Source organism: Octopus bimaculoides, chromosome 2 (assembly GCF_001194135.2).
Source record: "Octopus bimaculoides isolate UCB-OBI-ISO-001 chromosome 2, ASM119413v2, whole genome shotgun sequence".
In the NCBI taxonomy this organism is placed as follows: Eukaryota; Metazoa; Mollusca; class Cephalopoda; order Octopoda; family Octopodidae; genus Octopus; species Octopus bimaculoides.
This window is the reverse complement of record NC_068982.1, coordinates 114,893,930-114,907,654: the sequence shown is the minus strand read 5'-3', so window position 1 is coordinate 114,907,654 and position 13,725 is coordinate 114,893,930. Positions and strand designations below refer to the sequence as shown.

Genomic DNA, 13,725 nt, shown 5'->3' with positions numbered 1-13,725 from the left:
GTTGTAGAAACATTGCCACATCAGATTGGAGCCTGGTGCAGTCGCTGGCTCTCCAGACCACAGTCAAACTATCCAACCCATGCCAGCATGGAAAACGGATGTTAAACGATGATGATGATATATCAGCATCTAGTATTCTTCAAATTCTATTATGATGCTAATTATGCATTTAACTCATCAGCAGGGTTCCATTTAACAAAAACCATAATTTCACAGAAACAAAAACATGTTAACTCATTTAAGATTATGAAATTAGCTTGAATAAAAGAAAATAATTAACTACCACATGCATGAAAATATAATTATTTATTGCATTTAATATTATAAAAACATTTATAATGAAATAGACAAATCTAATTTTTAAAAGAAATGAACGGCTTTTAAAATCCTTGAAAATGTCCAAAACATTTTGAACATATATGCCCAAGGAATTGGCATCTACTTTTGGTTTTCTTCTAATATTCTCTCTATACAATTGTGCCTTCTGAATTTCTTATTTTATAAAGAAAAGATTCTACTCATATACACCCTGACTTGAAAATACTCTTTCAAACATGATTGTGATATCTGGATGAAATAGGTGTAGATAATTTAGTTAAACTGATTCTTCTTGATTAATTCCTAGTTTAGCATTATTTCATCACTATTGTTCTCCAGCACTTACTGTATATAATAGATATATATTTACGATATGGTTGAATAGTTTTTAGTGTTAAAATAGTTAAAAAGTTAATGTAGAGGTAATTAAAATAGTTACAGTAATGTTAGGTCAGGGTAGCCTATACATGATTACTGTATACCAAGCATATGAAAGATAAATTTAAATGAAACTTAAATAAATGCTCAATATCTCAGTCCTCAAATGCTCAATATCTTAGTCCTTTAATCTGCTAATAGATTCCACAAGGAAGCACAGCTCATGGCAAAATTAATTGTTACTTTAAAATATATATCCTTATATGGGCAAAAGTAGCAAAAGATGGTATCCTACTCAGAGTAAGTAATATCTCTCAACAATGCCATGAAACTGAAAAAAGTTTCATCACTTCTTAATAGCAGCAATAAGTAAAAGAAAAGAAAATTAAAAATTAAGACTACCTTAAAACTAGGAAGTAAAACTCTAATTACATAACTTAATTTATAATAAAAAGTAAGATTTGGAAATAAAAATTAGTTAATATATTGTTATCTTCACATAAAAAATAAAAATTGAAAATAAAATCAAAAAGATACATTTATCTGATGATAAAAATTAATCAATACAGCTAATATTACCATTGGCAACAATGAGTTTGTAACTAATTATTGTAGAACAATATAATTTTATGGGTTGCAGGTGTTTGCATCTATTTCATAGTAAATAATTTTAGCTCTTATTTAATGGTGATTATTTTTTTATGAAAAAATCCTACATCTCAATCAACTTCTGTTAATGTACTATGTTATAAATGAAGACAGCAATATCATTCAGACTGAAGTGTTTTATCCAAGGATATCAAACATTACATGTTCTTCTTGGCTCGACTTAAAAGTTCTCTTGCTATAATTAGTCTTTGAATTTGAGCTGTACCCTCATAAATCTGAAAGTTCAATAAGAAAATATATAAATTAGAAATTATTCATGTTAAAGATCAACAACTTATTAAACGTAAACCAATTAAGTGCTAAATTTCTATTAAATATTTTTTCATATAACAATAATGGGAAGGTTAAAAATATAGAATCTTCATTTTTGTATTTGGTTTGCAAGATTCTTAATGTGAATTCTTTTGTTGTCTTGGGAGGGTCATTATACCAATAATAAACACATGCACTGGTCCAATAACACTTCTTTATTGTTAGGCAATTCGTTAAATATTTGATCAACTAACTCTTTTACTTGTTTCAGTCATTTGACTGCAGAGACGCTGCAGCACTGCCATGAAAGGGTTTTAGTTGAACAAATCAACTCTAAGACCTTTTTTTTTTAAACCTAGAACATATTCCATCGGTCTCTTTTGCCAAACTGCTAAAATACAGGGATCTAAATCCACCAACAGCAGTTGTCAAGTGGTGATGGGGGGACAAACACAGACACAGACACACACACACACACACACACACAAATACAGTGTTGGCCAAAAGTCACCCGACAATAAATCAAAATTATTTTAACACTGACCTGGTAAATCTTAGCATCTCTCATTAGTTTTTCAACTGGATAATCGCTGTTGAAACCATTTCCACCAAATATCTAATAAAAGAAAGAGTATAACAGTGAAAGAACATGTACTTCATATTTATTTTATAAACATAATCAACCACTTTACAGAGAACCAGCACCAGTGAGGTCACTAAGTAATATGCAAAATAAAGACAAAACTTCTTGACTAAGGGAGGAGTAGTATGAGAGAGATGGCTTTGTGCCAGGTAGTGAGAAGTTAAGCTATGATAAAGGACATAAAGGCGTAAGAGTGGCTGTGTGGTAAGTAGCTTGCTTACGAACCACATGGTTCCGGGTTCAGTCCCACTGTGTGGCACCTTGGGCAAGTGTCTTCTACTATAGCCTCGGGCTGACCAAAGCCTTGTGAACGGATGGATTTGGTAGACGGAAACTGAAAAGAATCCCGTCATATATATATATATATATATATATATAATATATATATATGTGTGTGTGTGCATATGTTTGTGTGTCTGTATTTGTCCCCCCAACATCACTTGACAACCAATGCTGGTTTGTTTACGTCCCCGTAACTTAGCAGTTCGGCAAAAAAGACCAGTAGAATAAGTCCTGGGGTTGATTTGCTCGACTAAAGGTGGTGCTCCAGCATGGCCACAGTCAAATGACTGAAACAAGTAAAAGAGTAACACAGAGCAATTTAAAATATAACATGCAAACATCTTCATATATCATCAACATTTTCTCCAAACATATAAAAATTAAGGTATTCTGTTAATTCTCATTCAGTGTTATTTTGATATGGACCGATGGTGTTTGAGTGACCCAAAATATGCTAAATTATAGCATACAAGTGGGAGAATGAATGAAATTTGGGTGCCTAGTTTAACATAGAAGAGTATGAATAAAGCGTTTACCTGTACAGCATCAGTTGTACATTTATTTGCAACATCTCCGGCCAGACATTTGGCAATTGAAGCATTGTAAGTATTTCGGATACCATTGTCAATTTCCCAAGCAGATTTATACATCATCAGTCGTGCTGATTCAATTCCAATTGCCATATCAGCCAACATAAAGGCAACAGCTTGGTGCTGCAAAGGAAACAAAGACATTAAGTTAACAAAATAATGATTTCCATCATAGGCATAAGTCCATAAATTTTGAGGAAAAGTATAGCTAATTAAATCAATACTAGTGCTTTACAGGTACGTATTTAATGAAATAAGTACACTGGTAAAATATGAATACTGTTCTAATCTAGATAATTTCATGGTAGAAAGTAGGTTAACATTAATGATTTCACATAGTAAACAACAGTCGAAAAATCTGACAGGGAGAAAATATTCTCTTATTCTTTTACGTGTTTTGGTCTTTGGATTTTGGTCATGCAGGGGCACTACCTTCTACATCAATCCCAGTGTTTATTTTATTGATCTCAAAAAAAAAAAAAAAAAGTGAATGGTAAAGTAGATCTGAATAGGAATTGAACATAAAATGATGGTCCACAAAGTATTTTGTCTGACATGCTGCTTACTGATTCTGCCATCCACCCACTACCATTTTAGCTGATGCTCTACCAGCTCTAGCGTACCCCAGGGTTCAGTCCCCAAACTCTTCTTCTTATACACCAATGATCTACTTTACATCACCTCTAATAATGCCCAATATTACACAAATGATATCACTCTTCATTCTCTCTTAACCTTCCCTCACTCAAGTATCATTCACATGAAACCAAGACACCCACACTCTTTCTATGAACAAAATCTTCAAAAGTATTCACCAGTGGGTTCCTACCAATTGTGTCTCAACAGCAAAAAATACAAAACTGCTCATACCATAAAGACATTGTCATACCTTACCCCATTTAAAAGCTCTTATAATTGCTTTAAATGTTAGGCCTCACCACCACAGAGGATCTTTTTTGATGAAATATAACCCTAACACAATTTGAACCACATCTCAAAGACTGGCTCTTCCCTTTGAGGTCAGAAAATATTTCAGCTTTGAACAATTACTGAACCTCAGCAAAGGCCAGGTGAGGCCTACAATGGAATATTGCTTCTACATCTGGGACAGGACTGTTGTTGTATACACTGTATCCAGAGGTTTTATTGCTATCAGGCTGAAGGACCCCAAGGGGGCTCCATTAATTGTCAATGGAGACAAGTTTTGCTATAACTTAAATTGAATTGTGAATGAATTCCAGTTAAAGGTAATAGTTTATTTAGCCATGGATCAACCCATTCAACTGATAAGCATAAAGTCATTCACAGACACACTCCAGCATCTAGCCTACACATATGCCTCTTGTATAGTTAGTACAATAGCCTACACACATAGAGTTGGCCACTTCTATTCAGGCACTCACTACTCACTTATATCACTTCTTGCTTATGTCAACTCCAACTTCCAAGTGTCCACACTAACCACAACACCTATTCCTTCCTCCTCTAGAATTCCTTCTCTGCATGTCTTTCCTCTACAGTTGTTAACTTGGAAATGTTTAAAACAGAACACTAAGGGCATTCATTTCAGCAGTCTTAAATCGCCTATAATGGCCACTGGCACTGCCCTTTCCTCCAAACTTAACTATAAAAAAAAAAAAACTTAGTCTCCAGTTTGATCTCTTTCCATGGTATCTTGGGTCTTTTACAATAGTCTCAGATGAACCAATGCCCTATGAGTGAAATTTAGCAGGCTGAACCTATGTGGAAGGCTCCCATATATAAATATGCATGTCTGTGTATGACAATTGGTAATAAAAACAAAAAGAAACCGGTGCTTTTGAAAAAAAATATCATGTAGTACTTCTTCCACCCAAATTTTACAGAAACTTGCCTTCATTCTTGCTGTTGTAAATGCAGTGAACCAGTGATTGGCCAAACAGAAACTTGAAACCAACAATGATGTTGCTCACAAAACGTGATATAAAATTTTGAAATAGATAAATATACAAAATATAGGTTTTACTAACTGAACAAATGGGTTGCCCCATGGTTTTTCTCTCCATTGAATATTTTGTAGCTTCATCAAAGGCTCTTTGTGCTAACCCACAAGCTCCTGATGCCACCTGGAAATAGAATAAAGAAAAACAATCAGGTAATCAATCAATCCAGTATTTTCATAATATTTTATATGAATCAACTCTGGGCTAGATTTTAGCACATTTAACCTTATATCAGAATAAGACATGAATAATCACTTACTGCAGGTCGTGTCTTGTCGAAAGCGCCCATTGCAATCTTAAAACCAATACCTTCTGCACCAAGAACATTCTGAAAATAAAAAAATATTTTTACCCCTTATTTAGTCTGAAGAAGGATAGAGTTCATAGCTTTCATCTTCCATGAATGATGAAATAGAGGTGAGGGTTGATGTTCAGCTTAAACTTCTGTTAGGTGGTGTACATAAAAAAAAACTTTGATAAGAAAGGAATTCCAAACAGTTACTGATTTAGGAAGAAATATTTAATATGGAATTTGCAGGTTGAGCTGTTGTAGGAATGAAGAGGAGACAATACCTGGTTGCATTGGGTGGTGGTCAGCAAGGTTGTGAAGAAATACTTGTTTAGTCTCTGATTGAGCAGACATAATTAAGACTGTCCTGTTCCATATCTTTTTGTTTTGTATCTCGGACTGCCTTATCTAAAGGGTCCTTACATTTTTAAGATGGTAGAGGGTATTCTGTCTGCTTTTTACTGCTAGGCCAAATGACAATCTGGGTGATAAATAGTGGTGATGTAGTTACCTAGCTCCAAGTAAGCCCTCATCAAAGGTATTCCAACCATGACCATTCCATTTTTTTTTCAAATTTAATGTCTCTAAGACTATATTAAATTGTTAAATGTGATATAAGAGGAATTTGACTTCTATTTCTATTTTGAAATAACTGTGCAGAGATATTCCATTGTTGGGATTATAGTAAAAGAGACAAGGAGGACACAGCAAATTGTTGAGTGAAAGTGAACAGAATAATCAAATGAACTTTTTGGGGGGTAATAACAATATAGCTGAGAATGTATGCTTGTATAGGTTATACAGGTTTGTTCTAGTATATTATCTCACCATTTGTTACACTCCTACATCGTTTAATGCACACAACAAAGAAAAGCCAATCTTTGTTGTATATGTATCATGTTGTTTTGGCATAGTTTTTATAGTAGGCAGAAGCAATTAATTAATACAAGTTCAATATTATACCAAAGTGTATTACCTCAGCAGGAACAACAACATCTTCAAATGTGATACCTCTGGTGTCTGATGCTCTTTGTCCCATATTCCATTCCTAAAGTAAAAAGTTATCAAATACTAACAAAAGTCAAATCAGAAATATAATTGCTTAACTTTGGCTATCTCTATCTTTGTTTTGAAGGGAAAAACAAACATGCAGACATCATTTAGGGATTCTTTTTCCCCCACTTGTAAAACATAAGAGAAATATGTAATTATTTCTATAACTTTATTCAGTGTAACAGAATGAGAACAGCACTACCATGGCAGATAACTATGAATGAAATTGAAAGAAATTTTTTTTTATATTCCATTTAAATAAAACTGAGTGATATGCAGTTGAAATTACAATATGTAAAAATAGAAAACACTTCTATACTAGACTATGGTAAACTGGTTTTATTAAAAATAGGAAAAATTAAATGAACAACAAATAATACAAAGATTTTGAAAAAAAATTTTTTTAAACGCAGCATCTGAGACATGTGAAAGGGAGGGAGAAATTGCTTGAATGCTTACCATAGAAAGAATTCTACAAAAGATACACCCCTGCATGAGCATCCTGCCTCTACCTCAGGTGTAGGCCTACCTACTAAAATCTTTTTTACACTAAATGCACAGCTAAAGGATAATCTCAGGGTATATCTATTAAATATTTTGTTGAATCTATTAGTACAGAAGTGTCTATCAACTAAACTAAGGTAGATCTTACCTACTCTGGTCTTAACGTTTAAAGAGAATATCTTTATTTGTATATTACGACTACCATTGGTTTCATGTCAAAAGAAAATATCTTAATCTTTTTCAAGCCGACCACATGCAGGAATGGTGTTCATCTCTCTTTTGGATGAAAATATGAAACCAATGGTAGCCTTAATACACAAATAAAGAAATTTTATCCACCAATGTGGTGTTGAGCACTCACTCTCATTGTTCGACATTTACATTACGTATATATATACATACATACATATATATATATCAGAGATAGCATGGCTTATGTATTAAAGGGAACCTTTTCTAGATTGAGAGTAACCATCTCTACTGCTTACATACCTTTCTGCCTTTTATTATTCCAGGTGTATCCGCATCTATAATGAAACCAGTAAAAGCTTTACCGGCTGGTGTTTTGGGGTCTGGATCTGTTCGTGCCAACAAAAAATACCAATTAGCAACACCTCCATTTGTTATCCACATTTTTTGACCATTGATCACATATTCATTGCCTTTCTTTACAGCTTTTGTTTTGAGACCAGCAACATCAGAGCCAGCACCTGGTTCAGTCACACAATAAGCCTAAAACAGGAAAAGAAACAAGAACTATAATTATATGCTCATCTCTTTAGTTCTTTAAACAGAATGCTTCAATATTTAAACATGCTTTAATTTATTTAATTTATGCTTATATCCACAAAACTTTATTTTATTTTCATTTGCTTTGTTGTTGCTTCTTTTTAATGTAGAGAAACAGCAGTACCTATGATTTTTCCAGAGCATCCAAAACTGGTGGAGGAAAAGAGGAAGTAGTTACTATCAGATCAGACCAGAGACCAACCTAACCTCAATGTTTGCAAAAGTGTGGAACCCAAGAGCCAGGTGGTGGTGCTGAACCAGGCAATATTAAGTCTACTACCCAAACTATTAACATCAATATTTCAAAGTCAGAAAACATTATCATTTTAATTTGTTGATATTAGCTATATATGATGAACGCTGATCGGTTGCATGTATGTCCATGCTTGGTTGCAATCTTATTTAATTATTTATTTTGCTAGTGCACTTCTATAAATGATGTTCTCGTTGTTAAGCTCCAGATCAGTTATAATTCAGACCTATAATCAATAGCATGCCAGTTAGTTATGAAGATCCAATTTTTACCATACTAAAAAGAGATTATGAGCAATGGCTAAAATATTGAGCAAAACCTGATAACCAGTTGATCTAGCAAGTGGGACCTCATTTCAGTGAGTAGGGGTCAGTGCACAATGATAGCATTGAGAAGAAGACCCCAAAACGGTGCACATTCTTTCCTGATGACCCCATAAACTTGCTAGCATCCGATACGTGGAGCTTTCAACTGGTAACACTTGCATCTGCAAGTTGTTTAGAAAAAAAAAAAAAGAAAAATTATAGTGTACCTGGGGGTGCATTATTCAGTAAACCCTTTTTTTAAGACAGTACGTATTTAAAAGAAATTTAGCAACTGCTTTTTGCTACTTTAGTGACTACATTGAAGCTACCTTGTTGGTTCACCATGGATGTTGTACTCCTCACCTCCTCTTTCTTCTCCTCGTTTAACGTCCACTTTTCCATACTTCCATGGGTCAGATGATTACATATTTAAATAATTAAAAGGCAGGGTTTATTATTTCCAATGCTTTCAGCATCACGAACAAACACTGTAGGATTAAATACGATGATTAAAAAAAAAATATATCAACTTACAGTAGTCATGGCTGAGATAGCAAGGGAAAGAACTACGAATGTTTTTTTTTAACTGGTTTTGTAGTACTAATTGTTTTGTTTTTTTTATTTTTGTAGGAATGTTTGCAGCAAAAAAAAAAATATATCTATATATACTGACTGGTGTCGGAAAATGTGAGTAATTAATAATTCTGGTATAAAGAGGTCAAAACATAACGATAGTTATCTTAATTCTTTGAATCTACAACTGAAGATGCTCTTTCAAATCCATGTACACTCTATAATGATACATCATAGAATAGTAATACCTTAATAGACACTTAGCACGATAATGATGATGATGATGATTACATTAATGATGATGATGACATCATTGAGGATAATAGCATCAGTGGTGAAAATAACAATGGAATTGGCAATGATAACTATGAAGTTAAGTTTTCTTTTTGTCAGTGATAACAATATTGTGTATCATGTAAAACTTTAAAACAGAAAAGATATTCAGCAATCAACCTACACACATCAGTAGCTCTTCTAGCATTCGTCCAAGATATTTCTTCTTTTGGGCATCATTTCCTGCTAAAATTACTGGTACTTGCTGTATAAAAGAGAAGCAAAGAAGCTATATAAAAAAACAATTACTCCGAGATATTATTATTATTAAGGCGGTGAGCTGGCAGAATCGTTAGCATGCCAGGCAGAATGCTTAACGGCATTTCAGCTGTCTTTATGTTCTGAGTTCAAATTCCACAAAGGTCAACTTTGCCTTTCATCTTTATGGGGTCGATAAATTAAGTAACAGTCAAGTACTGGGGTCAATGTGATCAATTTATCCCCTCCCCCAAACTTTCAGGCCTTGTGCCTATAGTGAAAGGATCATTATTATTATTATTATTATCATCATCTTTATTATTGTGGAGAGCAGGTAAAATGATTAGCATACCAACATTTTGACCATCTTTACATTCTGAGATCAAATTTCACTGAGGTAGACTTTGCTCTTCATTGTTTTGGGGTCAATAGAATAAGTAGCAGTTGAACACTGAGGTTGATTTAATCGATTTACCCCACCACAAACCTGCTGGCCTTGTGCCAAAATTTGAAACCATTAATTATTATTATTATTATTATTATTATTATTATTATAATAAGCATGATGACAGTATCATTAAAGTGTTAGAACAGTTACTCTGTACCAGTATTTGTTCCAGCTCTTTATGTTCTGAGTTCAAATCAGCTTTACCTTTTCCCCACTCCAGGGCATGTGAAGAAATAGTTTAGTGAAGTGGTTGAAGGCATTAACACCATCCCCACAAAATTGCTGGCCCTGTGCCTAAATTGAAAATAATTATTCTTAGGATTGTGAATCAGCAAAATTGTTAGTGTCAGACACAATGTATTGCAGTATTTGTTCCAGCTCCTTATGTTCTTGTATTCCATCCCCTGGGGGCGATGAAATAAAATACTCATCAAATAAAGGATGTGATTTGGATGAATCATTAACAAGTAAGACAAATTGCCATTTCATATTTGTTCTGGTTCTTTAAATTCTAAGTACAAGTCCTACAAAAGTCAGCTTTGTTTGTCATCCCTCTGGGAGCAATAAAGTAAAATACCAATAGATACTGAGGTCAATAGTATTGACTAACATCCTTCCCCAAAATTTTGGTCTTTTCCTTAGGTTATAAATTATTATTTCATATGCACACAACAGATTAAACTGTTGGAAAAGAAAAATTCCTAACATCAGGCTATAACAAGTAACCTTAGATGCCAAGAACTCTTCTTAATATCCTAGCAGTCCCTAATAACACTATTTTCTAGAGCTACAATAAACATGCAGTTCAGTCTTGTTTTCTTGCAATGTATTAACTTACCCCAAGGGAATTTGCTTCAATTGCAGTTTGGATACCTGTACATGCATAAGCTAATTCTTCCGTTGTAATACAAGCATCTGTTATTCCTAAACCCAAACCACCTGTAAAAATACAAAAAAAAAAGAAAATATTATCAAGAAAACCTGAGACATGCAAAGAAAAAATGGTTGTCTGACTCATTCAGGAACTCTGAATAAGAACTAATTTGGACCCTGATGGTAATGGATAAGAAAACGATGCTAATGGAAAGATACCTAGTGAATTGTAAGTCGGATACTAATTCTATCAATCTCTATTTGCTGAAATGCAAAGTGACAAAAGAAAAGGATGCAACATGAAAAACAGCCATACCAAATCAGACTGGAGTCTGGTGCAGCCTTCCAGCTTGCCAGACCTGGTCAAACCGTCCAACCCATGCCAGCATGGACAACAGATGTTAAATGATGATAATGATAATGATAATGATGATTTGAGCATAGAAGAGAAGTTTAGTTGACACCGCTGACACCAGTACTTGACTAGTACTTTATTTTATTGACCTCAGAAGGATAAACGGCAAAGTTAACCTCAGTAGGGTTTGAACTCAGTATATAAACAGCTGGAAGAAATACTGATGCTTTAACAATTTTGTTAATCCTCTACCCTAATGTCATCAGTAGGTATCGGGAAAATATATATGTAAATTTAGTGACTGCGATTAACTTCAATCTTTAGAGGAGACATTGGTAAAAACACCAAACTTGCTATCTTCTAATCAGTTTTGGTGCCTATCCTTGCCTATGTTCATGGCCATCAGATAAAGACTAAAAGAGTATAATTTAAAAAATACATAGCTGAAATGGAGTTTCTTCAAAGGATTTCTGAAGTAGCATTACTTGACAGGGTGCATAGCTCAAAGAGCAGGAAATCTCTCTAAGCTGAGTTGCTACTTCTCCATATTGAGAGGTCACAGCTCTGGTACAACAGACATGTGGTTAGAATGCCACAGGAAAGGATCACAAGATTGATTCTTTAAGTCAAGCTAACCAGGAAGAAACTTAGGGCTAGACCACAAATAAGATGGTTGGATAATATCTGTAGTCTCATTTGGTCACACTTGGGAATCTAGCAGGAAAATGTAATGGTTGCTTCTGACCCTCCTAGGAATGGTTGGCCCTGAAAATGGATGGGTGGATGGATGATTAATTTTTTATTAATGCTTAAGGACTTACCATACTCTTTAGGAATGTGTGTATTTATAAGGCCAATATCAAATACTTTCTTTATGATATCCCAAGGATACTGAAAAAGAGAAGAAAACATTTTAAAACAATATATGAGAAATACATTTTATAATGAAATTTTTCATTAAAAATATTTTTGAAGACAAATTTCATTACTAGCAGAAAGAGAATTGCCTTATCAATAACTTGTAATATCACAAGTCATATGAATAATCTAGAGATATATAACAGGACTTGTCAATATTGTACAGCTTTAAAATAAGCCATATCATTATACCAGAGTTATATAACAGGACATGTGAATATCCAAAATATAAGAAGCCATATCGATGCTCTATTGTATAAATGAACCTATAACTATTCTATTGCATGACAGGACACATCAATATCCCCAATGTTACATACGAGAATGTGTCAATATCCCACTGTTGTATGAGAGTATCTTATTCAATTATAGCAGGTCAGTTGTATAACAGTATATTGCCCCCAGTATTTTAACAATATTCAACAGTGGTATAACAGGACATGTCAACAACTAATTCTGCAATTAAATAAGCTTTCAATGTTCTCTCAGACTACAAATGTTCAGAATGGTCAGAAGTCATATCAGTTTCACCAGTCTGAGAGAGCTTTTAGAGCCTTTAAAAATCATGAACACTGTCTCTTTCATTGCATGTTTAGAGAAAAACTAGCAGAGAAACCCGGCCTTGCTCAAGATTAAAATACTTTATTATTGTTTTATTTGTTTCGGTATTATAACCCAATTTCATTCAGATCTATGTGGCCCACATTTTAAAAGATGAGGAATTTTGCCCTAGAGGCCACGCTTTTCAACTGAGCAAACTCGGCAGGACTTTTTACATAGGCGTGCAAATTTTCAGCTCAATCCAACCACATTTACTAACACTTTTGCCTTCACAACTGCTTGTGAGACAACATCCGCCCTTTTCATAAAAATGTAGTAGACTTACAGAGATACCTGGCCTTAGTCAGGATTAAAATGGCATAGTTTTTCATTGTTTTACTTGTTTGGTTATTATAACCTGATTTCGTTCAGGCCACATTTTAAAAGATGAATTTTGCCCTAGAGGCCACACCTTTCAATTGAGCAAACTCAGAGTTGCCATGCAAACTTGCCAGCACTTGTAACATAGGTGTGCATATTTTCAGCTTAATTCGACCACATATGCACACATTATATATATATATATATATATATATATATATATATACATACACATTAAATATATATATGTACATATATACGCATTATATATATATTTTTTATTTTTTATGCGCCCCTTTTAAAGCCTAGCCAGGCTCATGGGCCAGGTTTCCTTGTTTCTATGGTGTATGTGTCCCCCTCCCCCAGTTGGACAGGACGCCAGTCCATCACAGCTTTACTCAAGAAGCAGGAAGAAAGAGTGAGAGAAAGTTGGGGCAAAAGAGTATAACAGGGGTCGCCACCACCCCCTGGTGGAGCCTTGTGGAGCTTTTAGGTGTTTGCATTCAATAAACACACACAAAGCCCGGTCTGGGAATCAAAACTGCAATCCTCCGACCGCGAGTCCACTGCCCTAACCACTAGGCCATTGTGCCTCCACTATTATATATATGTACGCATTATATATACATATGTATACACACTATATATGTACACACATATATATAAATATAGATATTTACACTATATATATATATATATATATATATATATATATATATATATACACACACACACACACATTATATATATATGTATACACATTATATGTATATATGTATATATATATATATATATATAT

General features: G+C 33.9%; 1 protein-coding gene across 1 annotated transcript in view; it reads right to left on the bottom strand.

Moving 5' to 3' along the window:
• Positions 1 to 287: 287 nt before the first annotated feature.
• The window catches only part of LOC106875072 (medium-chain specific acyl-CoA dehydrogenase, mitochondrial), a 29,738-nt gene continuing 16,300 nt past the window's right edge, over positions 288 to 13,725 (bottom strand). Inside the window, exons 4-13 of the mRNA XM_014923037.2 lie at positions 11,909 to 11,978; positions 10,698 to 10,798; positions 9,338 to 9,418; positions 7,453 to 7,692; positions 6,380 to 6,451; positions 5,374 to 5,442; positions 5,142 to 5,237; positions 3,079 to 3,255; positions 2,162 to 2,233; positions 288 to 1,580 (exon numbers count right to left, since the gene is read on the bottom strand). Coding sequence (XP_014778523.1) covers positions 1,503 to 1,580; positions 2,162 to 2,233; positions 3,079 to 3,255; positions 5,142 to 5,237; positions 5,374 to 5,442; positions 6,380 to 6,451; positions 7,453 to 7,692; positions 9,338 to 9,418; positions 10,698 to 10,798; positions 11,909 to 11,978 — 1,056 coding nt within the window. The 3' untranslated portion in view covers positions 288 to 1,502. The remainder of the gene's footprint in view (positions 1,581 to 2,161; positions 2,234 to 3,078; positions 3,256 to 5,141; positions 5,238 to 5,373; positions 5,443 to 6,379; positions 6,452 to 7,452; positions 7,693 to 9,337; positions 9,419 to 10,697; positions 10,799 to 11,908; positions 11,979 to 13,725) is intronic.